This window comes from Heptranchias perlo, chromosome 13 (genome assembly GCF_035084215.1).
Source record: "Heptranchias perlo isolate sHepPer1 chromosome 13, sHepPer1.hap1, whole genome shotgun sequence".
Taxonomy (NCBI): Eukaryota; Metazoa; Chordata; class Chondrichthyes; order Hexanchiformes; family Hexanchidae; genus Heptranchias; species Heptranchias perlo.
The window spans coordinates 3702371-3726183 of record NC_090337.1 but is presented as its reverse complement, the minus strand read 5'-3'; the positions used below and the strand labels follow the sequence as shown (position 1 = coordinate 3726183).

General features: G+C 43.0%; 1 protein-coding gene across 1 annotated transcript; it reads right to left on the bottom strand.

The window, feature by feature from the left end:
• Nucleotides 1-191: 191 nt before the first annotated feature.
• Nucleotides 192-6457, bottom strand: LOC137331719 (extracellular calcium-sensing receptor-like). The gene is made up of 5 exons (XM_067995706.1): nt 6185-6457; nt 4922-5758; nt 4475-4708; nt 1280-1403; nt 192-1108 (listed from the first exon to the last, which is right to left on the bottom strand). Exons 1-5 carry the CDS (start codon nt 6440-6442, stop codon nt 192-194), a joined length of 2370 nt encoding a protein of 789 aa, XP_067851807.1. The 5' UTR covers nt 6443-6457.
• Between the last annotated feature and the right edge of the window lie 17356 nt (nt 6458-23813).

Below are 23813 nucleotides of genomic sequence, written 5' to 3'. Positions count from 1 at the left end.
ATGAATGGGAGTTCTTTCTTTATGCAAACCTAGCTAGATTTGGAACTTGTGTACCCATATCAGACTTAATCCAAACGGTACCAGTGAGGACTTTCAATTTTCTGTACAAACGAGAACAACAGAAGTAACTTTAACATGTATAAATATTTATTTTCATGGTGCTTTAATTATTCTGCATGTATGTCTCGCATTTAACTGATACTGTTCATTACAGTTTTACCCATCATGTGCTTTCTCGTGTTCTCTTCTGGTTTTAACAAGATAATATAACATTTTGGAGTGAAAATACAGCACAACAGCCCAAAGCTCGATGCTAAAATTGCGAATATTTCCACAGCGACCGTGTATTTTCCGGGAGTGCTCACATGAGCGGGGATAAAAGTTACCCAAACTGCAAAAAAGATGAGCATGCTGAAGGTGATAAATTTAGCTTCATTGAACTTGTCCGGTAACGCTCGGGCCAAGAAAGCTAAAATTAAACACATACAAGCTAAGAGCCCGATGTAACCTAACACACAGCTGAAAGCAACTGTGGAACCCACATCACACTCAAGGATAATCTTTGCACTTTGATACTTGGTATTCTTTGCTGGGAGTGGGGGAGATGTCACCAACCAGATCACACATATTATAATTTGGATCAATGTACAGAGAAAGACAATTGATCTTTGTTGTGTGGGTCCAAACCATTTCATCACATTGCTGGCCGGCAGCGTTGCTTTAAATGCCATCAGGACTACCAGAGTTTTACTAAGAATACAGGAAATACACAGAACAAAGCTAACTCCGAACACAGTGTGACGCACCATACATGACCACGGTGATGGCTGACCAATGAATGCAATGGAGCACAGAAAGCACAGTATTAATGAGATTAGCAGAAGGAAACTCAGTTCCGAATTGTTGGCCCTTACAATGGGAGTGTTTATGAAATATAAGAAAACAGCTGCAACAGCTCCTGTGATACAAGCTCCAAACAGTGAAATCGCCGTGAGGGTTTTCCCCATGCCGTCTTGAAAGGAGAGGAACTCAATTTCTTTCAGAATGCATTGATCTCTATGATCATTGGACCAGTAATCTGTGGGGCATTTGATACATTCTATAGAATCTGTAGAGAAACAAAGGGACAAACATAGGTCAAATACTGATTTTTTTTCATTGATTTTTGAAATTGTATGAAGCTGCTATCATGATAAGTCAAAAATGTGACTTGGTATTACATCTGGCCTCCTGTGTGTTTACTGCTGAAATATTAGCGAGATTGCTCATACATGCCTACCTGTTTGGTTACTGATCTCCCCATCAGTACATGGTAAACAATCAAAACAGCAAATAGGCTGGCCGTTACGAGCCCCTCTTCTTGAACCTGCAAGGCAACTATCACTACACGTTGAGACTGGCACCTGTGGAGATGGAATGTCTTGTTAAACTTTAACGTTTTGTGGAATTGTAACTCGTTGATCACATTGCTGGATGTACCTTTGCTCAATTGAGAACTTTCGTGTCCTCTTTCACCCTCTGCAACTCTATTGTAATTGAATATAACTAGGTTTTGCGAAGCTAATTAAGACACAAGCAAATTGACCGCTGATGCTTTATACGTCAATAGCTTACTGCTAACTACGAAACCAGATTTAAAAATATTTCCTTTGTAGCAATCAATGGGAGTTCAGCATGAAGGAGTTGCGGTACATACTGCATACAATTAACAGGAGAAAATAACTTGTGTGAAACCCCTCCAATAAAACATAAAACTGTGGCATGCAGTACGTCAGGGGCTAACTTCGTTCATTGTAAGTTATTCCAGCAATGGAACAGGCAAAATAAAATGCCCTTTACAGTATCACAGTCGTTATTGAATCCTCGCCTTACATTTTCAGACCAACTGATTAATCGAATTCTTTGGCTGAATTCTCTCTGCTCATCAACTTAATATTAGTTACCAGAACACAGGAAAGCGGAAAATAAGAACAGGCCATTCGACCCATTGAAGCTCATACTTCTAGCGCATTAACTCTCCCATCATGGAATCGAAATGTATTTTTGAATGATCCCTATGATTTTTCCTCTCCTATTTTATGTTGTCAGTTAATCTAAACATTCCTCGTTCTTTGGCTAAATACGTTTTCCTGATATATGACTGTTTTACGTTTGCATTTCAATAATTTCCATTAATTGGGGTTTATCTTATACATGATATACATGATATTTATTATTATTATACATACGTCTTCATTAGAAGAACTTAACAAATGATAAATGGATATAAACAGTATAGATATTTCTAATTAGTATACTTGTTAAAACTGTGTTCGTTTTGGACAATTATTGATCATAATGTGGGTTTTCTAGAAAAGATCTTTGATTTGTTCTTAAGATGTGGTCTAACTAGCAAGGCTTCATTGTTTGCCCACCTTTAGGTGCGCTGAGAACATTAAAAGTCGGCAGCGTGGGACTGGAGTCATGTGTAGGTCAGACAGAGTAGGTGAGGAGATTCCCCTCACTGGAGGAAATGAGTGAGATTGTTGGGTTCTTACAACAAGTCAGCAACTTTCGTCCCGGTGCCAACACACAGATTGAATTCAGCTTCACAACTTGCCGTGGAGAAGGATTTCAACTCACCACCTTGGGTCATTAGTCCGATGCCGTAACTACTGTGCTACCGTGCCCTATTTTTGAAGTGAAATGAAATGTCAAGTTTACACATAGGGTAATAATGCTGTTTATTTGAATAGACAGCAAAAGAAAGAAAACCCTAATGGGATGCATCCTAGGATACTGAGAGAAGTAATGGTGGAAATTGCGGAGGTACTGGCCGTAATCTTCCAAACATGGTGCCAGAGGACTGGAGAATTACAAATGTTACACTCTTGTTCAAGAAAGGGTGTAAGGATAAACCCAGCAACTACAGGTCAGTCCGTTTAACCTCGGTGGTGGGGTAACTTTTAGAAACAATAATCCGGGACAGAATTAGCAGTAACTTGGACAAGTGTGGATTGATTAGGGAAAGACAGCACGGATTTGTTAAAGGCCAATCGTGTTTAACTAACATGGTAGAGTTTTTTTGATGAGGTAAACAGAGAGGGCAATGTAGTTGATGTGGTGTAAAAAGCGTTTGATAAAGTGCCGCGTAATAGGCTTGTCATCAAGATCCAAGCCCATGGAATAAAAGAGGCGGTAGCAGTGTGGATACAGAATTGGCTACGTAACAGGAAGCAGAGAGTAGTGGAGAATGCTGTTTTTCGGACTGGAGGGAGGTGTACAGTGGTGTTCCCCAGGGGTCGGTGCTGGGACCACTACTTTTCTTGATATATATTAATGACTTGGACTTGTGTGTACAGGGAACAATTTCCAAATTTGCAGATGACACAAAACTTGGAAGTGCAGTGAACAATGAGGAGGATAGTGATAGACTTCAAGAGGATATAATCAGGCTGGTGGCATGGGTAGACATGTGGCCGATGAAAGTTAACGCAGAAAAATGCGAGGTGATACATTTTGGTCAGAAGAATGAGGAGAGGCAATATAAACTAAAGGGCACAATTCTAAAAGGGGTACAAGAACAGAGAGATCTGGGGGTATATGTGCACATATTGTTGAAGGTGGCACGGCAGGTTGAGAAAGCGGTTAAAAAAACATACTGGATCCTGGGCTTTATAAATAGAAGCATAGAGTACAAAAGCAAGGAAGTCACGATGAACCTTTGTAAATCACTGGTTCTGCCACAACTGGAGTATTGTGTCCAGCTCTGACCACCAAACTTTGGGAAAGATGTGAAGGCCTTAGAAAGGGTGCAGAAGACATTTGCTGGAATGATTCCAGGGATGAGGGACTTTCATTACGTGGCTAGACTGGAGAAGCTGGAGCTGTTCTTTTTGGAACAGAGAAGGTTGAGAGGAGATTTGATAGAGGTATTCAAAATCATGAAGGGTCTAGACAGAATAGATAGAGAGAAACTGTTTTCAAGGGCGGAAGGTTCAAAAACCAGAGGACATAGATTTAAGGTGATTGGCAAAAGAACCAAAGGTGACTTGCAGAAAAATTGTTTTACACAGCGAGTGGTTGGGATCTAGAATGAACTGCCCGAGGGGGTGGTGGAGGGAGATTCAATCGTGGCCTTCAAAAGGGAATTGGATAAGCACTGGAAAGGAACAAAAATTGCAGGCTATGGGGATAGGGCGAGGGAGGTGTACAGTGGTGTTCCCCAGGGGTCGGTACTAGTTGGATTGCTCTTGCATAGAGACTGCACAGACTCGATGGGCCGAGTGGCCTCCTTCTTTGCTGTAACGTTTCTATGATTCGATGGTTCTATAACCCACATCATGAATTAGTCAAATCAGTATAGAACATACCTTTAAACAAAGACACCTAGTTTGAAAAGAAAATGAAATACATCATCAATGGTTTACGGCATCGCTCCAGACAGGGACTGGAATCATCCTTCCTATTTTTTTTAGATAGAAAATGGGCTTACTTTCTTTTCTAGCGCCGTTCCGTGCCAAACGATTCTCCTTTCATCCAACACGAGTTCTTTCCCTGCCGGCAAGGCTGCATCGTAAAAACCAACTTTAATAAACTCAACCGACCCGTCAGAGCGCTTCTGCCAGTTTATCAGGTCATACGAAGCGATGGGATCTCCATTCTTATCAAAGCTTATTTCCTCTCCAAACTGATTGGTGAAACGCACCTCCCTCAGGTAGTGTAAAAGCTTTAGAAAAGACAAAACAATCAGATCTTCTGCAGCTTTGAGTTTATTTCACATTGTTTGCTGCAAGATCAAGACAGCATTAAATAAATTAGCAATACAAAAACATTGGAACCGGACCCCTGTACTACTATGTGTACTCTTGTCTATTTTTCGAGATGAATAACAGATTACTTTACTTTTTAGGATAAATAGTAACTTGCGACAATTCCTCACCTGCCAGGGTAGAATGTTTGATTTTTGGCCGCACGTTTCGTTGAGAAATGGACCTTTCCCATCTCCACACGATTGTAAATTTTGAAGGGCGTGAGCTACAGCGTATACCGCTTTGTACACATTGTAGGAAACTCTCAACTGTGACACATCGGTATATGTAGTCTCAATGGTCTCCAAGCTCTCTGAACCTGTGCACGGTTTGTAAGGAGACGGTGATGTGTTTTCTTCCAGACTCTGATTTGAGATTTTGACGCTACAGCCAAAAACTTCCCGCCAGAGTTCTTCTACAAACGGATTGTCTGGTGCTATTGAAGGGTGGAGTTTGACTAGAAACTCTCTCAGTCCGGGAATTTCCGCTCTCCTGATTCCAAACCCGATTGATCCAGACAATATTTCCCGAGTTTCCTCTGTCCACAGTTGGAATGATGTGACCCAGGCCTCACTCGCTATCAGCTGGATGTCAGTAATGTTCTGCAGTCTCAGTTCTGTCACCAAAGACATCGTATCACTCGCTCCACTAAATATTATGGTCACTTTAGCGGAGGACGTTTTCATGGTCTCTGCAACCTGTTGTATTCTTTCCCTTGTACGACCAGGTGAAAGGAATTCAATGTACGCGATGCAAATTTCAAACTTCGCAACCTCTTCAATAAACGACCTCATCCCGAATCGGCCATAATCGTTGTCTTCAGCCACAGCGCCGACCCAAGTCCATTTAAAATGCTGTATGACCCGGACTAAAGCTTTCATCTGAACGGTGTCACTGGGAATTGTCCTGAAAAAAGTTGGGAACTCACGCTTGTCACTGAGGCATGCGCAGGAAGCGAAGTAGCTGACCTGTGGGAAAGAGAAAGTACAGCGACATTTAGAATCATAGAATCATAGAGCCGTACAGCACAGAAGGAGGCCATTCGGCCCATCGTGCTTCTGCTGACACTGAAAAAGCTACCTAATTAGTCCCACTGTCCTGCTCGTTCCCTAAAGCCCCGAAAGTATTTCTTTTTCAAATATTTATCCAATTCCCTTTTGGAAGTTACTATTGAGTTTGCTTCCACCACCTTTTCAGGCAGCGCATTCCAGATCATGACAATTCGCTGCATAAAAAGTTCTCGTCATCTCCCCTCCGCTTTTTTTTTGCCAATAACCTTAAATCTGTGTCCTCTGGTTACCGATTCTTCCAGAAACAGTTTGTTGTAATTGTATGCAAGGACTTGTACCACCTCTATGTAAACGTTTATCGCAAATGAATCGACACCTTCTTACCATACCGATGCCGAAAGGAGCCACCACTCTCGACACTGCGATAGATTGCGATGATCCTCCATCTCCCACAATCATGGGCACTGGTGGAACTCCAGCACACGTGTAATTGGAAGCGCTTCCGTCTTTCTCCTTCAGTAATTTGAAGGCTCCTTTAAGGCTTTCGGAAGGCACGTCACAGCTGTCGAAAATCTTATAGCCCAGAGTTATGTCAGGAAGCAACTCTGGGTTCCTGTTTATTTCTTCTATTGCAAACACCATGGTTACGGCCCAACGCAGACCACTTTGGCTGAATCTGTCACACAAATGGGAATAATTTGGTTGCCAGACAGCATCATTCCTTCTATACGATCAATCATTACAAAATTAAGAAAAACTTGAAAAAATTATCTTTTTCATTCGAACAATGCAGATTACGGGGCAATATAATAGAAGCTTTTAAAAGGAGAGAGAATGGAACCGGGTAGATTGAAGCAGACTGTTTCTAGTAATTGGGGGTCTAATGGAGACTATAGATACAAGATTAAGTATACTACAGACACATATTTTTTTTTTAATTCAGGATAGGGATAGGGCCACTAAGGGTTATACATGATAAACTCACATCTAACGACAGCGAAATGGCAGAAATATTCAATAATTACTTTGCCTTTGTATTGACCAGGGAGACTAACATGGTGAGTACGACATTGGAAGAAGAGAACAAAAAAGATATAAACATATTTATGATAGAAAGGGAGGAGATAACCGATAAACTAATCAAACTTAGAGAGGAAAAATCCCTGGTCCGGATGGATTGCATCCACCCATATTGAAAGACATTAGGGAAAAGATAGCAGAGGCACGATTACATATATAAAAAAATCATTAGAAAAGGGAATGTTGCCAGAGGACTGGCAGACAGCGAATGTGATTCCTATATTTAAAAAGGGAGATAGAAGCAGTCCAGGGAACTATAGACCAATTAGCTTAACGTCGGTGGTAGGAAAGATAATGGAATCCTTACTGAAAGATGTAATAGAAAAACATCTAGAAACCAAAAATATAATGAAGAATAGTCAGCACGGATTTCAAAAGGGAGGTCATGCTTGACCAAACTTATTGAATTCTTTGAAGAAGCAACAGAAAGGGTAGACATGGACAATGTAATAGGTGTAATATATTTGGATTTTCAAAAGGCCTTCGATAAGGTACCATATAGAAGACTCATGACTAAGATCAGAGCATATGGAGTCAGGGGACAAGTAGTAGAATGGAAAGCAAGCTGGCTACAAAACAGGCAACAGAGAGTAGTGGTTAAGGGTAGTTACTCAGACTGGCAAAAGGTGGGAAGTGGTAATCCACACGGATCGGTGCTGGCGCTGCTGTTGTTCACAATTTATATAAATGATTTGGACTTAGGAATCGGAAGTACAATTTCAAAATTTGCAAACAACACTAAATTGGGAGTGTAGTTAATACCAAGGAAGAATGCAACAAAATGCAGGAAGACATTAATAAACTTGCAGAATGGGCGTGTAATTGGCAAATTAATTTCAATATACATAAAGGTGAGGTATTACATTTTGGTAGGAACAATAAGGCTTGGACATGTAGCTTGGATAATAAGAGTCTAAATGGGATAGAGGAGCAAAGGGGTCTGGGGGTACAGATAGACAAATCACTGAAAGTAGCAACGCAGGTTAATAAGGCCATAAAAAGGCAAACCAAACACTGGGATTCATTTTTAGAGGGATAGAATTGAAAAACAGAGAAGTTATGGTAAAATAGGAGCTTGGTTAGACCACACTTGGAGTAATGTGAACAGTTCTGGTCTCCATATTATAAAAAGGATATCGAGGCAGAAGGTGCAAAAAAGATTTACTAGGATGATACCAGAACTGAGAGGTTATAACTATCAGGAAAGATTGAACACACTGGCGCTCTTTTCTCTAGAAAGATAGACACTAATAACTCTATTAGGGAATTCAGGAGAAACTTATTTACCAGAGAGTGGTTAGAATGTGAAACTCACTACCACAAGGAGTAGTTGAGGCGACTAGCACAGATACATTTAAGGGGAAGCTAGATAAACACATGAGGGTTAGTGGCTGGGGTAGAAACGATGTCAGCATTCAAGATTAGACTGGATAGGTGGATGAAGGCAAAGAGTTTGAAGGGGTATGGGGTGTAAGACCGGTAAATGTGATTCGAACTATTTGCTGGTGTGGAGGCTAAACGTCAACATGGAATGGTTGGGTCAAGTTGCCTGTTTCAGTGTAACTGCTACGTACGTCCACGTATAACTCACACTTAAGCCAGTCCAATAGGGCTAGGATTGAATGATAAGTTTGTTTCACCCTTGTTATGATTACGTGCTGCCTATTTTGGTATTAATAGTCTGTAGTCTCACAGGAGGAAGTAAAGATAGAGTCAGGTGATGCCTTGTTATTGATATATCTATTCACTTGTTTTCTAAAGGTCCCGTCATATTATCTCAATGTGCCGAGGCAGGTGCAGAGTGGCAAACACTGCTCTTCACTCAGTGTTATGCTGTGGCTATAACTGGCACTCTAGCTGCCAAGACGGAGCTCTGTATATTCACGAAATAGTCTGCTCTGGGCATGTATTGTTTGAGAAAGAAGGCATCACCCCGCTTTGGTTGGGTTATACTGTAATTGACGTACTTGGCCTCAGCACCAAATTGCAATCTTTTATCGTTCGATTAGGAGTAGTTCTAAAAAAAAGTAACAATTTTGAAACAAAAGTCTAAAACGTTTCCCTATCCGGGATTACAATTGCTGCAAAAAGAGTGTTGTTGGAAACCAGGTGGGCGCAATGTAACTGGAGTGTTGCTAATTGTGATCCTTTTTGTGGTGTTGTCCCTATGAGTTTTGCTGTCAATAAGAAATCGTCTGGGCTAATGAGGTGCTTTTCTAGTTCTTTAAAAACAATATTATAAATGCGATTTCCACTGTTTTTAGATACCCTTACGTTGTCCTCAGCTGGATTTATATGGCCAGATGATTCATAGAATCATAGAATCATAGAAGTTTACAACATGGAAACAGGCCCTTCGGCCCAACATGTCCAGTTTATACCACTAAGCTAGTCCCAATTGCCTGCACTTGGCCCATATCCCTCAATACCCATCTTACCCATGTAACTATTCGTGGGAGCCCACTTCATCTCATCTGACCCTACAATCTTCTCATTGCACCATCCAGCTGATTGATCTGTTCTGACCTCAATCACCCATTGGCGTAACTCAGCTGTTGTTCGCCATCTATATAAAGAAATGCTTCCTGGCGTCTGCTCCCACCTTACCTTTCCTGATCGTGAGTCTGTGCCTTCGTGTCCTGCTGCCGTGGCAACTGGAGATTCGCGGTATTAAAGCTGTTCTGCTGATCTCCGCACCTGTTTTCTGTCATTTCACATAGAATTATAGAAATCTTACAGCACAGAAGGCGGCCATTCGGCCGATCGCGCCTTTGCCGTCTCTTTTAAAGAGAGATCCAATTAGTCCCACTCCCCCTGCTCTTTCCCCATAGCTTCCCACATATTTTCCTTTCAAATATTTATCTAATTCTCGTTTGAAAGTTATTATTGAATCTTCTTCTTTCAGACTGTGCATTCCAGATCATAACAACCCGCTGGATCAAAAAAACATTCTCCTAATCTCCCCTCTGGTTCTTTTGCCACCTATGTTAATTCTGTGTCCTTTGGTTTCCGGCCCACCCGCCAGTGGAAACAGTTTCTCATCATTTACTCTACTACAACCCATCAGAATGCTGAGCACCTCTATTACATCTCCCCTTAACCCTGTCTGCTCTAAGGAGAACAATCCCAGTTTTTCTAGACTCTCCACATTCCCCGAGATAGAAGGACTGAATAACTAAAAGAGTCAAAAAAGGGAGACGAGGGAAGGGAATCTAAAAGGGACAAAGAATGAAAGCACGGAAGGATAAATACGAAAAGGACAACAACCAAAAAATAATTAAGAAGTTCTGATATAAAAATGAAATTATGTTTAAAACACATTCCATCCCAGACCGAATTATTTTCAACTTTAAATATCACTCACTCCACACAGCGTAACGGTCGAGCCTTAGATTGGAACGAGTTATAGTGCGGAGCTGCTCTTAAATGCATTGGGAATAAACCGCCCAGGATAACGTCTCCATCCTGAAACATTCCGGGGTTGAACCTTTCCCGAAGTTTGCATGTCGGATCGGCTTCGGAGCCCAACATCTGGATTGGGATCAGTAACAAAAAGCTCCAAATGGAACGAAGTGGCATCAGGAAAACCGAAAGATTTTCTCAGGAGTCACTGGGACGAAAGGTTTGAAGCTGCGCTTCAGCGTTTCAGCGCAAGCGGCGCGCTACACCGGGATATTTAACCCTCATCTGGTCCCCTGAGGTTCAAAACTCAAACCTCGGTGGTGCTCATTAGTGTCGTGATTCGGAAAGGCTAATGTCGTGTTTTCCAACGCTCGGGACTATTGCGTACGGGACAGTTTCGTTAGGTTAAATGTGGATTCCATAGAATCGTTACCATATATACATTTAGGAAGGTATTCTATTCTATGTAAAGTAAAACGTACAGGACAGAGGAAGGGTCGGATTGTTAATATCACGACATCTATTGAGAGGCTCGTCCCTGGGCTCAGTGTCTATCCGCAGGGAACCAGTCCCGCACTTGTTGCTTAAGATGATTTAACAGAGAGTGACAGAGACATTAGTGATACAACGAAGATCTATTTAAAGGTTACGATGTCATCTTTTTATGCGACTTATAGCTAAATGATTCGTAGAAAGGTGATAATAGATCAGAGGCGGCCCTTCCATAATGAGCTCATTCAGATTATTTGCCTTGTATTGGAACAGATCGCTGTCACATTCTGACTGTGATGGCACAGTGTCGTTATCTTTGAGCCGCACTGAGGGAGAGTTTGTTCTGGTCAATGTGTGCAGCACCATCTAAAATGGGTTCTTTTTTTAAACGAATAAAACGCAAATCGTAAAAGAAGACTAGGAAAACGCCTCAAATTAAATCATAATGTTATTACTATTAGCCACTATGCACTCCAGTCCCTGCAGTGCCCACCAGCCACAGAAGTCCTCAAGTGTACCGGCAGACACCACGTTCTCCTTCTCCAGGGCCACCCAGGCACCGATAATGCCACAGAAGAGAGGAAGGCAGCCAGAGTGACCGACCCCACGGGCCGCGTCCAACTTGGATCTGTGGACGGCCACCTTAGCCAGGCCCAGGAGCAGACCCACGAGAAGGTCCTCCAACTTGCCCACCCCCTCCGCACCGGGTGGCCAAAGATCAGAAGCCTGGGACTGAAGTGCAACCAGAAGTTGAGGAGCATAGTGGATGAGGGGCTGCAACCTCTCACACTCCATGTAGATATGAAACACGGACTCATCCAGGCTACAAAAGTCATAGGCAGCCTGGGGGTCCGTGATGAGACTTAAATACTTATTGGCCGGCACTGCTCCATTCAACACTCCCCATCCCCGATCCGTAATGGTGCAGGGGAGGACTCCCACATAGACAGCCCACCATTGGGGTCCCCCACCTCCACCAGATGGCAAGATGGCACGTCAGGATGGAAGACGAGGGCAAGGAAGTGGAGAGTGTGCATGAGCAGCCTGTACAGGAAATCGCTCCATACAGAGTGAAATGACACGGAGGGAATATCTGACAGGTAGCTCAAGTTGAGAGGTGCAGGCTCCTGCAGGAGGATTCGTGCTTGGTGCCGATGAGAAATCCCATTTGAATGGGGGGTCAGCTCAGACGGGATCGCTCCACGAGCTTGCTCGATACACCTGGTGGAGTCAGGGCAACTTTTAATGCCTCGATGGCTTTGGCCATGGGCCAGACATAGTGCCAGGACATCCATTCTGCTAATGTCTCTAGCGACATCCAACCCGCTCCTTTGCCATTCGGCATGTCCCTGACTCTGGTTACCTTGGCAATAAAGGGCCTCCTCTCCACCAGCCACGTGTGGCCGAAGCCACCTACGTGGAGGTGCAGATACCTAAGCAGCGCCTCCTATAGGATGGCCAACTGCCCCTGATGGTAGAGAAATCCAGCAGGAGGCAATCATGTTCCAGACCTTAATTAGATCCTGGTAAAAGATTGGCAGTTCCTGCAAAGATGCGTGGCCGCCCGGCAACTTAACAAACAGGAGCTGCATGTCATAATTCAGACCGTGCAGTTGGCAGGAGAACTACATCACCTGCGCACACCATTTGGGAGGATCCATGATATACAGGTATCACTGCAGGGTCTGAAGGAGGAAAGTTGCAATCGAGGTGCAAACACGCTCCAGCGCCTGAATGCTCTACCTTAGCGGGAGACCCAATGCTTCCTTTTATCCCAGAAGAAGTTGATGAGCTTCCTCTGAATCTTGGCAACAAACTCAGGGAGAATGATCAAAGTGACCAACCAGTACCACAACAATGTGGCTACCAGCTGGTTTATGATCAGCACTCGATCACTGTAGAACAACATTCGGTGCAGTCCTGTCCAGTGCCCAAGGCGGTGACTTTGGCCTCCAGCTCTTGCCAGTTCGCCGGCCAGGCTTCCTTGTAAGCTGAAAGGATGATCTCCACATCCAGCTCATGCAGAGTCAGTCCCAACAGCCTCTTCCACAAGGAGCGCAGGAAAGGCTCCATACATATGGTGTATAATTGGCCAGATACTCGCCTCCCAAAACAAAGGGGCACCATCAAACTCCATTAACCTTAATCAGACACTCCACAGCAGGTACAGAAGTCAGATCCGGATGACAAAATGCATCCCAAACCCAAATATGCACTGAGTCCCGAATAAGTATTCCTGATCCACCATGTCAAATGCCTTCGTCTGACCTAGGGAAAGGAAGGCGGACAACAGACCAGCCCACTGGGAATGGTGGATCAGACCTTAGACCAGATGGATGTTGTCATAAATGGTCTGGCCCTGGACTGTGTAGGACTAGTCAAGTTCGATAATGTAGGCCAGCATAGTATCAAGGCAAGCAGATATCACTCTGGCAAAGATCTGGTAGTTCATGCTGAGGAGGGAGACCGGGCGCCAGTTTTTAAGGTGGCGGAAGTCCCCCTTCTTCAGCAGCAGGGCAACGACTGCCCTGCACCAAGAAAGGTGTATCTCCCTGGTCCCCAGGCTTTCACCCAGTGCCCATTTGTTTCCTCCTTAGAACGCCCCAGAATGCCCTGTGGAATTCCACTGTCAGCCCATCCAGCCCAGAGGCTTTTCCTATCAAGAGCTGGCAGAGGATGCTGGTCAGTGCTGCCAGGCTTAGCTGAGCATTGAACAGCTCGGTTCCCTCCCGGCTGACCTTCAGCAGGTCCTCCCACAAAACACTATGAACATCCTTGCTGGATGGATCTGGAGAGAACAGAGCCCCATAGTAAGCGTGGGCCCTGGCAATGATTTCATCTAAATCTGAGACGAGAGTCCATCATTGGCCAAGGAACTGCTTACGGATTCCCCGCCTTTTTTCCTGTGAGTAGAATGGGGAGCCACGGTCCAGATCCTGAAGGAGCTGGTGTAGCAATCTCAATCACGTGCCTCAAGACGCGATGAGTCGCAGGTCCTTCAGCGCACCCTTCTTCTCTTTGTACATCCTCCATATGGCCGGATCCTGGGTGAATTGACTGAGTCGGGATTCCATGCCAAGTGCCTCCTTCTTAAACTGCATGATTTCGGAATCCCATCACTTAGTCAATCCATTCATGTAAGAGATGGACGTGAGCAGTGCTGAATCTAGTTCGGAGGAATGAAGTGGGGCGAATGGAGCATCCTTCATTGGGGGAGCATTGGGGGAGTAGGGGAACAGAGATCATAATATCAATAGATTTAGAATAGGTATAGAAAAGGACAAGGAACAATCAAATGTGAAAATACTTAACTGGAGGAGGGCTAATTTCAGTGAGTTAAAAAGGGATGTTGCCCGGGTGGATTGGAATCAAAAATTGTTAGGCAAAATAGTAATTGAACAATTGGAGGCCAAGGAGGAAATGGTTTGTGTACAGAGTAGACACATCCCTAAGAGGGGGAAAGGAATGGCTTCCATAGCTAGACCTCCCCAGATAACTAAAGATAAAGAGATTTAAATGAAACAGAAAAAGGAGGCTTATGACTAATGTAAGGTTCATAACACATTAGAGAACCAAGCTGAATACAGAAAGTACAGAGGAGATCTAAAAAGGAAATAAAAGGGGCAAAGAAAGAGTATGAGAATCATAGAATCATAGAAAATTCATGGCACGGAAGGAGGCCATTCTGCCCATCATGTCTGCGCCAGCCGAAAATGAGCCACCCAGCCTAATCCCACTTTCCAGCTCTTGGTCCGAAGCCTTGTAGGTCACGGCACTTCAGGTGCACATTCAGGTACTTTTTAAATGAGTTGAGGGTTTCTGCCTCTACCATCCTTTCAGGCAGTGAGTTCCCACCACCCTCTGGGTGAAAACATTTTTCCTCAGTTCCCCTCTAATCCTTCTACCAATCACTTTAAATCTAGGCCCCCTGGTTATTGACCTCTCTGCTAATGGAAATAGGTCCTTCCTATTCACTTTATCTAGGCCCCTCAAAATTTTGTGCACCTCAATTAAATCACCCCTCAGTCTACCCTGTTCCAAAGAGAACAACCCCAACTAGTCCAATCTTTCCTCATAGCAAAAATCCTCCAAACCTGGCAACATCCTTGTAAATCTCCTCTGTACACTTTCTGGTGCAATTACATCCTTCCTGTAATGTGGTGACCTGAACTATACTAAGTACTCAAGCTGTGGCCCAACCAGTCTTTTATACAGTTCCAGCATAACCTCCCTGCTCTTATATTCTATGCCTCAGCTAATAAAGGAAAGTATTCCATATGTCTTCTTAACCACCTTATCTACCTGTCCTGCTACCTTCAGGGATTTGTGGACATGCACACCAAGGCCCCTCACTTCCTCTACACCTTTCAGTATCCTTCCATTTATAGTGTACTCCCTTGCCTTGTTTGCCCTTCGCAAATGCATCACCTCACACTTTTTTGGATCAAATTCCATTTGTCACTTTTCTGCCAACCTGACCAGTTCATTGATATCTTCCTGCAGTCTACAGCTTTCCTCCTCACTATCAACCACATGGCCAATTTTTGTATCACCTGCAAACTTCTTAATCATGCCCCCTACATTTAAGTCCAAATCATTAATACATATCACAAAAAGCAAGGGACCCTGTACTGAGCCCTGCGGAACCCCATTAGAAACAACCGTCCAGTCACAAAAGCACACATCGACCATTACCCTTTGCTTCCTGCCACTGAGCCAATATTGGATCCAACTTGCCACTCTCCCTTCGATCCCATGGGCTTGTACTTTTTTTGACCAGTCTGCCATGTGGGACTTTGTCAAAAGCCTTGCTAAAATCCATGTAGACTACATCAAATTCACTACCCACATCGAGCCTCCTTGTTACCTGCTCAAAAAATTCAATCAAGCTGTCCTTCATTACTCCATGTCTTTCTAAGTGACCGTTTGTCCTGTCCCTCAGAATTGATTCCAATAATTTGTCCACCACCGAGGTCAGACTGACTGGCCTGTAATTACTCAGTCTATCCCTCGCTCCTTTTTAAACAATGTTAGCAGTCCTCCAATCCTCCGGCACCATGCCTATATCCAGTGAGGATTGGAAAATGATGGTCAGAGCCTCCGTTATTTCTTCACCTGCTTCTTTTAACAGCCTGGGATACATTTCATCTGCCCCTAGTGATTTTTCTACTTTCAAAGATACTAATCCCCTTCATACTTCCTCTCTCACTAAGTTTATCCCATCCAATATTTCACACTCCTCCTTAAACTACAATGTGTGCATTGTCCCTCTCTTTTGTGAAGACAGATGCAAAGTATTCATTAAAAATCAATTAGCAGCTAACAGAAAAGGAAACGTAAAAGTCTTTTTTGAATATATAAATAGTAAAAGGATAGTCAAAGGAAGGGTGGGACCAATTAGGGACAAAAAAAATCTTCTTGTGGAGACAGAGGGCATGACTAAGGTATTAAATGAATACTTTGCATCCATCTTCACTGGAGAAGAGAATGCCGCCATTGTATCAATAAAGGAGGAGGTAGCAGCAATACTGGAAAAGACAAAAATAGATAAAGAGGAGGTACTTAAAAGATTGGCAGTACTCAAAGTAGAAAAGTCACACGGTCCGAATGGGATGCATCCTAGGTTACTGAGGGAAGTAAGGGTCGAAATTGCTGAGGCTCTGGCCACAATCTTCCAATCCTCCTTAGATATGGGGACAGTGCCAGTGGACTGGAGGATTACAAATGTCACACCGCTGTTCAAAAAAGGGGAGAGCGATAAACCCAGCAATTACAGGCCAATCAGGTGGTGGGGAAACTTTTAGAGACAATAGTCAGAGACAAAATAAATTGGCACTTGGAAAAGTATAAATGAAAGTCAGCACGGATTTGTTAAAGAAAAATTGTGTTTGACTAACTTGATTGAGTTCTTTGATGAAGTAACAGAAAGGGTTGGTGAGGGTAGTGTGGTTGATGTGTGTACCACATAATATTCTTGTTAGCAAAATTAAAGCCCATGGGAATAAATGGACAGTGGCAGCGTGGATACAAAATTGGCTAGAGGCTAGAAAGCAGTGTGAAGTGATACATTTTGGCACTTTAATAACCTGCTGCTGGAGGACGAGCAGTTCTGGGACTCATTCCATCGCTTCTGGACTGAACAGGGACGTAACATTTGCAGTCTTCCATTAGAATTATTTAATAGTGCACCTTTGTCATCTCCAGATTCGATTACTGCAACGCTTTCCTTGCTGGAGTAAAAGAAAGAAAGACTTGCATTTATAGCATCTTTCATGACCTCAAGATGTCCCAAAGTACCTTACAGCCAATGAAGTACGATTTGAAGCGTTGCCATCACTGTAATGTAGGAAACGCAGCAGCCCATATGCGCACAGCAAGCTCCCACAATCAGCATTTTGATAATAACCAGATAATCTGTTTTCGTGATGTTGATTGACAGATAATTATTGGCCAGGACACCGGGGAGAACTCGCCTGCTCTTCTTCAAAATAGTGCCAGCAGATCATTTGCATCCACCTGACAGGGACTTAAACCCACAACCTTCTGACTCAGAGGCGAGACTGCTACCCACTGAGCCATGGCTGAGGCTATTCTTCACAATTTCCAATTTAACCACGACTCTACTATCCCCAGCTGATCCCCAATCACCCCTGACCTCATCAACCTTCATTTGCTCCCTGTCCCCCAATCCATTAATTTCAAAATTATTTTCCTCATCTGCATGGCCTCGCCCCTCCCTATCTCTGTAACTTCTGTTAGTCATGTGTCCTCCACTCTTCCAACTTGGGCCTCCTTTGCACTCTTTCCCTCTGCTTTGCCTTCAACGGGAAGCTTCAGCTCTCTGGGTCCCACATTCTGGAGCACTCTTCCAAAACCCCTCCAACTTTCCACTACCATCTCCTTCTTCATAAGCTTCCTGAAAACCAATCTTTTTCATTATGTCTTCAATCACCACCCTTATTCCCACTACCGCTTGATGTCTGGTTATTTTCATGTGAAATGCTTTGGAATGTTTATTAAATTAAAATCGTTGTATAAATGCAAATTGTTTTGGTGCTCTTCTTCTTGTAAAGACTAGAAGCTCTGCTGGGACAGGTGGCCTATAACCTAAAGCAATGAAGCAAAGCAGGAAAAATAACTTTAGGGGCGGTGGATATTATCAATGGAGAATCACCAAGGAATCGAGAATGTCCACAGGACCAGAAGTAAACAAACATAGAGGTAGAATTTCGACTTCACTGCCTGAGTGGTAATCACGGCCTGTATAGAACCTGCCTGATTTCCATTCCATGCTGGAAGGTTGGGATAGATGTTGATTGGAATCCTGCAAGGATGAGTATTCGGACACCTATATTTCCAATGCAAATAAATGACTTAGATATTAAAACAACATTAAGATGGTGTAAATGGTGATGAAATGGGTATGGTAACCTAGGTTATGTAATTGACTGGTAATCCAGAGCCATGGCCTAATAATCCAGAGAATGTGAGTTCAAATCCCACCAGAGCAGTTTGAGAATTTGAAGTAAGTTTTTTTTTCAAATCTGGAAATAAAAACTGGTATCAGGGAAAGTAACTATGAAGTTGTTGGATTGTTGTAAAAGTCCAACTGGTTCACTAATGCTTTTTACAGAAGGAAGCCTGCCGTCCTTGCCCAGTCTGGACTATATGTGACTCCAGTTCCACACCAGTGTGATTGCTTCTTAACTGCCCTCTGAAGTGTCCGAGCAAACCACTCAGTTGTATCAAAATTCTACCAACGGGTCAAGGAGGAGGCCCACCACCACCTTCTCAGGGCAATTGGGAATGGGCAATAAACATCAGCAATGCCCACATCCCAAGAATGGATGTTAAAAAAACTTAAAGTGATCGCCTGATAAGTAAAAATAAGAACAATATTAGTTTAACATAAATATTAGGTTATATTGGTAATATAATACAAAGTTTGTGATTTTAAAGCAATATTTCAATCTTTGTGTTTTGTTGACAGTCATCATTTCTTCAAACATTCCATTGCTTATTATATTACATCATCAGAAGTCAGATTGAATCACTTTTCTGCATTTCACTGCCATACTTCTAGAATTATAAGAACATGAACATTTTTAACAAAAGCCCATTAGGTTTTAAAGCCTGTCTCCTTTATGACTGATTTGAACTCTACTCATATCCATCTACTCACATGTCTATCACATCCCTCAAACCCTTCCCTTTCCAGAGAAACGTGTACTTGCCGCCTGGACCCATTTATATTTCCTGCTTCACTGTACTTCCCTCGTAACTTATTCATTGTGTCCATTATCCTTTAGATGAAAAGGTGGACATGACTTTCCTTCTTACTCCTAATTTGCTAATATTTAATTTATATTGACGCAGGTATGGTAGCATCGTGATTATGTTACTGGACTAATAAACCCGAGATCGTGAGTTCAAATCCCACCACAGCAGTTTGAAAATGTGAATCCTATTGAAAAATAAAATCTGGAAATGAAAAACTAGCACCAGTAAAAGTGACCATGAAGCTGTGGGATTGTCATTAAAAAAGATCCAACTTGTTCACTAATGTTCTTTACGAAAGGAAACCTGCATTTGTATAACGCCTTTAATAACCGCAGGACATCCCAAAGTACAACACAGCCAATGAAGTATTTTGAAGTGTAGTCACTATTGTAATGTAGGGAAACGCAGCAGCCATTTGAACACAGCAAGATCCCACAAACAGCAATGAGATAAATGACCAGTTAATCTGTTTTATAGTGGTGTTAGTTGAGGGATCAATATTGGCTTGGACACCAGGAGCACTCCCCTACTCTCCTTCAAATAGTACGATGGGAACTTTTATGACCACCCGAGAGGGCAGATGGGGCCTCGGTTTAACATCTTATCTGAAAGACGGCACCTCCAGCAATGCAGCACTGAAGTCTTAGATTATGTGCTTAAGGGTCTGGAATGGGTCTTGAACCTACAGCTTTCTAATTCAAAGGCAAGAGTGCTACCACTGAACCAAGGCTGACACCTATCATCGAATAACAGTGTTTTTTATTTTGATGAAATTAAAATTGATATTCAACATTATGTTAACTTCTTCCAGTCGTTCTGTCAGTACCATTGAACTATGTTTCAAGATTGAAAGAGTATTCTTTTTTAAGTGAACTAGTTTGAGAGGACACGCATCATGCTGAATATTCAGCAACATTATATTAGAAGTTACAACAGTGGCAAAAATAGTAAGTATGACAGTGCTTTGAGTTGCCTAAAAGAATGTAAGATACAAACAAGAGAAAGATTGGTTACATAGGGTATAATTGTCAACTTGGCCATCTGGGTCAATAACCAGAAGACACAGATTTAAGATAATTGGCAAAAGAACCAGAGTTAAGATGAGGACATTTTTTTACGCAGCGAATTGATATGATCTGGAATGCACTGCCTGAAAGGGCGGTGGAAGCAGATTCAATAGTAAACTTTCAAAAGGGAACTGGATAAATACTTGGAATGGAGAAATTTGCATAGCTATGGTGAAAGAGCAGGGGAGTGGGACAGATTGGATAGCTCTTTCAAAGATCCGGCACCAGCTCAATGGGTCGAATGGCCTCCAAGCTGCATGCAGCCTGTACTATACCTGACCCGGGATGTCTTGATGCTGACAGGGCTGGTCGAGCAGATCTCCTGCCCTTTATAGAATCTACCTGATTTTCATTGCATTCATTTTTACAGAAGATCGGGCTGGCTCGACAACGGGCGTGTGATCCACTCGCTACATTACTCCCCAGGTGGTGAAGTTAAAATTACCAAAAATACATTATTTCAAACCGCTCTGTTCGTCAACCAACATTAAACTCTTGTTAACCAGAGATATCTTGCGCTTCAAAAGGTTTTTGACCCGCTCGGCCCTTTGGAACACGCTCTTCCATCTGTGTTTTATTTTAATCTTTTTCTGATGAATTTTGTGGTCATTGAGCTGAGGATGTTATGTCTGGGAAATGGAACATGTTTCATTCCAGGCGACCCCTGTCAGCATCAAGACATCACGGGTCAAATATAGTACAGGCTGCAGAAAGCCTCCTGGCTCACGCCAGGCGCTACAGCACAGATGGAGGCCATTCGATCCATCTTGCTGGTACCGGCTGTTTGAAAGAGCTATCCAATCAGTCCCACTCCCCTGGTCTTTCCCCATAGACCTGCAAGTATTTATTCAATTCCCTTTTGAAATTTTACTATTAAATCTGCTTCCACCACCTTTTCAGGCAGCACATTCCAGATCATATCAATTCCCTGCGTAAAAAAAATGTTTCCCCATCTTAATTCTGGTTCTTTTGCCAATTATCTTAAATCTGTGTCTTCTGGTTACCGACCCTCTTGCCAGTGGAAACAATTTCTCCCTATCTACTCTATCAAAAGCTTTCATGATTTTGAACACATCTTTCTAATCTCCTTCTCTGTTCTAAGCAGAACAATCCCGTCGTCCCCAGTCTCTCCATTTAACTGAATTCCCTAATCCCTGGCACCATTCTAGTAAATCTCCTCTGCACTCTCTCCAAGATCTTGACATCCTTCCTAAAGTGTGATGCCCAGAATTGGACGCTATACTCCAGCTGAGTCCTAACCAATGATTTGTGTTGGTATCATAAATCCCCTCGTACACATTTCCTCTGCTTGGTTTTTCCAGCAAAATCCTAAACAAGTGATTTCACTGGAAACATTGGTCAGAGGAAACCTTCATGAACGCATTTACAGCACCTGGACACAGAGGGTGACATTTTCCAAGACCCAATGCTATCGGTTGGACCTCACACACAAGGGGGTAGATGTTGACTTTGTACGATGGTGTAAAACGAGTCTGCAATCCGTTTTACCTCTCTCCCCATTTTTATTTCAGCTGACTTCCACTATCGCATTAAGTCAGGATCTACCCCAAGGGGCAGCTTGAAATTGATCCGTTAAATAATCATCAATCAATGCTAGTATACTTGGTGCACAATGGCTTAGCCATCCATTGCTGGATCGGGCTTGAGCATGTAAAGCAGTATCATGCCGCATTCTTCTCAGCCAAAGTTTCCCACTATTTTGATCTTTCGGGAAGTAATGGATAGCCACAGACTCCCTTTTTCTCTTTTGTCAGCCGCTTTCTTAAACCCTGATCATCACTTCAAACAACGTCATGGTTTTCTTCATAACCAAGATCAAAACTATCCACAAAACTGCTTCCATTGGGCCCTCCCTTCCTTCGGCACGCGGGTGCCAGCCCTACCAACTCTCCCATTCACTAACCATCAACATCCATCTCTCTGCAGCTTTTCCGCCAACTCCCCTTGTATCTCCAACCTCATCTCATCTTTGAGACCTACCAGCTGCCCCTTCGATCCCCCTCACACTCGACTCTTGGCCACATAACTGCCCTTCCTAGCCAATTGATATTGCCAAATGTTCCCTTTCTTCAGGCATTGTCCCCTTCCCCTTCAAAAAATGTATTTATCAGCCTCTCTTTTAAAAGTGGGAGATAGTGAAACAGCGGATAGTGAAACGGACATTGTAAAAGCCGCCTGATTTTCTTTTCCATAAGCTGACTGCCAATTCGCTATCACCTGTTTTGCACTCCTGCCCAAAACCAATTGCACCCCCTCCCCCAGCAGCGACCCTTCCAGCCCCAATAATTACCACCACATTTCCAATCTCACTTTCTTACCTAAGCTCCTTGAAAGTATCATTGCTTCCCAGCTCTATGCCATCCTCGTCTGTAATTCCCCGTTTGAATCTTTGCAGTTGAGCTTGCTCTCAGATAACTGAAACAGTCCGAACCAAATTCATGAAAAATATCCACTGTGAATGTGGCCTTAGTGCTTTAACCCCTCTTAAAACCTAACTCTTTGACCAAGCTTTAGGTCACCTGTCCCAATATCTCCTTATGTGGCTTGATATCAAGTTTTATTTGATAACGTTTTTGTGAAGCGCTTTGGGGCGTTTTGTTACATTGAAGGTGCTATATAAATGCAAGTTATTGTTTGTTCCCATATCCATTCATCCCTTTTATATTCTATACCACTTGTTATAAAATCTGGAATTCCGTTTGCTAATTAATGGCCTTATCAACCTGAGGTGCTGCTTTTAATGTCTTGTAACCCAAACCTCTCTGTGATACCATAGCACCGAGCCTACTTCCATTTAGAATATACTGTTGTTATTTTTTAACAAAATGTATCACCTCATACTAATTGACATTGAACTGTGTGTCAGGCTGACTCAGCCAACGTCTATTCTTAGATAAATCTTAGCTTCCTCTAACATAACATTAGGAAAACCAAAGCCACTGCCTTCTCCCACAGCAAAGTCGTATCCTTTGATTCCATCCCTTTCCCTGACAATCCTTTCAGGCTGAATCAGACTGTTCACTGCCTTGACATCCCGTTCAATCCTGAGCTGAATTTCACACCCTATGTCCTCTCCATCACAAAGACCACTTAGAGAAGCTGTTGGGAGTGGAGCTTTTTGATCAGGTAAGTGTTATGGGGGAAGGGGGGTTCCAGAGACAAGCATGGGACGAAATGCCTCATCTTTTGAGTAATAAAGAGTGGTAAGAATGTGGAACTCGTTGCCAAAAAGTGTAGTTGAGGCAAATAGCATAGATGCATTTAAGGGGAAGCTAGATAAACACACCAGGGAGAAAGGAATAGAAGGATATGCTGATAGGGTGAGATGAAGTAGGGAGGGAGGAGGATCCTGTGGAGCATAAACACCGGCACAGACCAGTTGGGACAAATGGCCTGTTTCTGCGCTGTAGACTCGATGTAAATCTTTGAACTTCTAAGGGGGAAGGGGGAGTGCCACAACTCCCGCTGTAACTAGCTGCCGCGTTTCCTTACATTACAACGATATCAGCACTTCAAAAGTAATTCAATGGCTGTGACGCAATTTGGGAGGTCCTGGGGTCACTGTATCAATGGGAGTACTTTATGCAAATCTCGCTAGACGTCGAACTGTTTATCATTTTGCAGCGTGCAGTTTTAACTATTACTTGTGTACTTACATCAGAATTAACCCC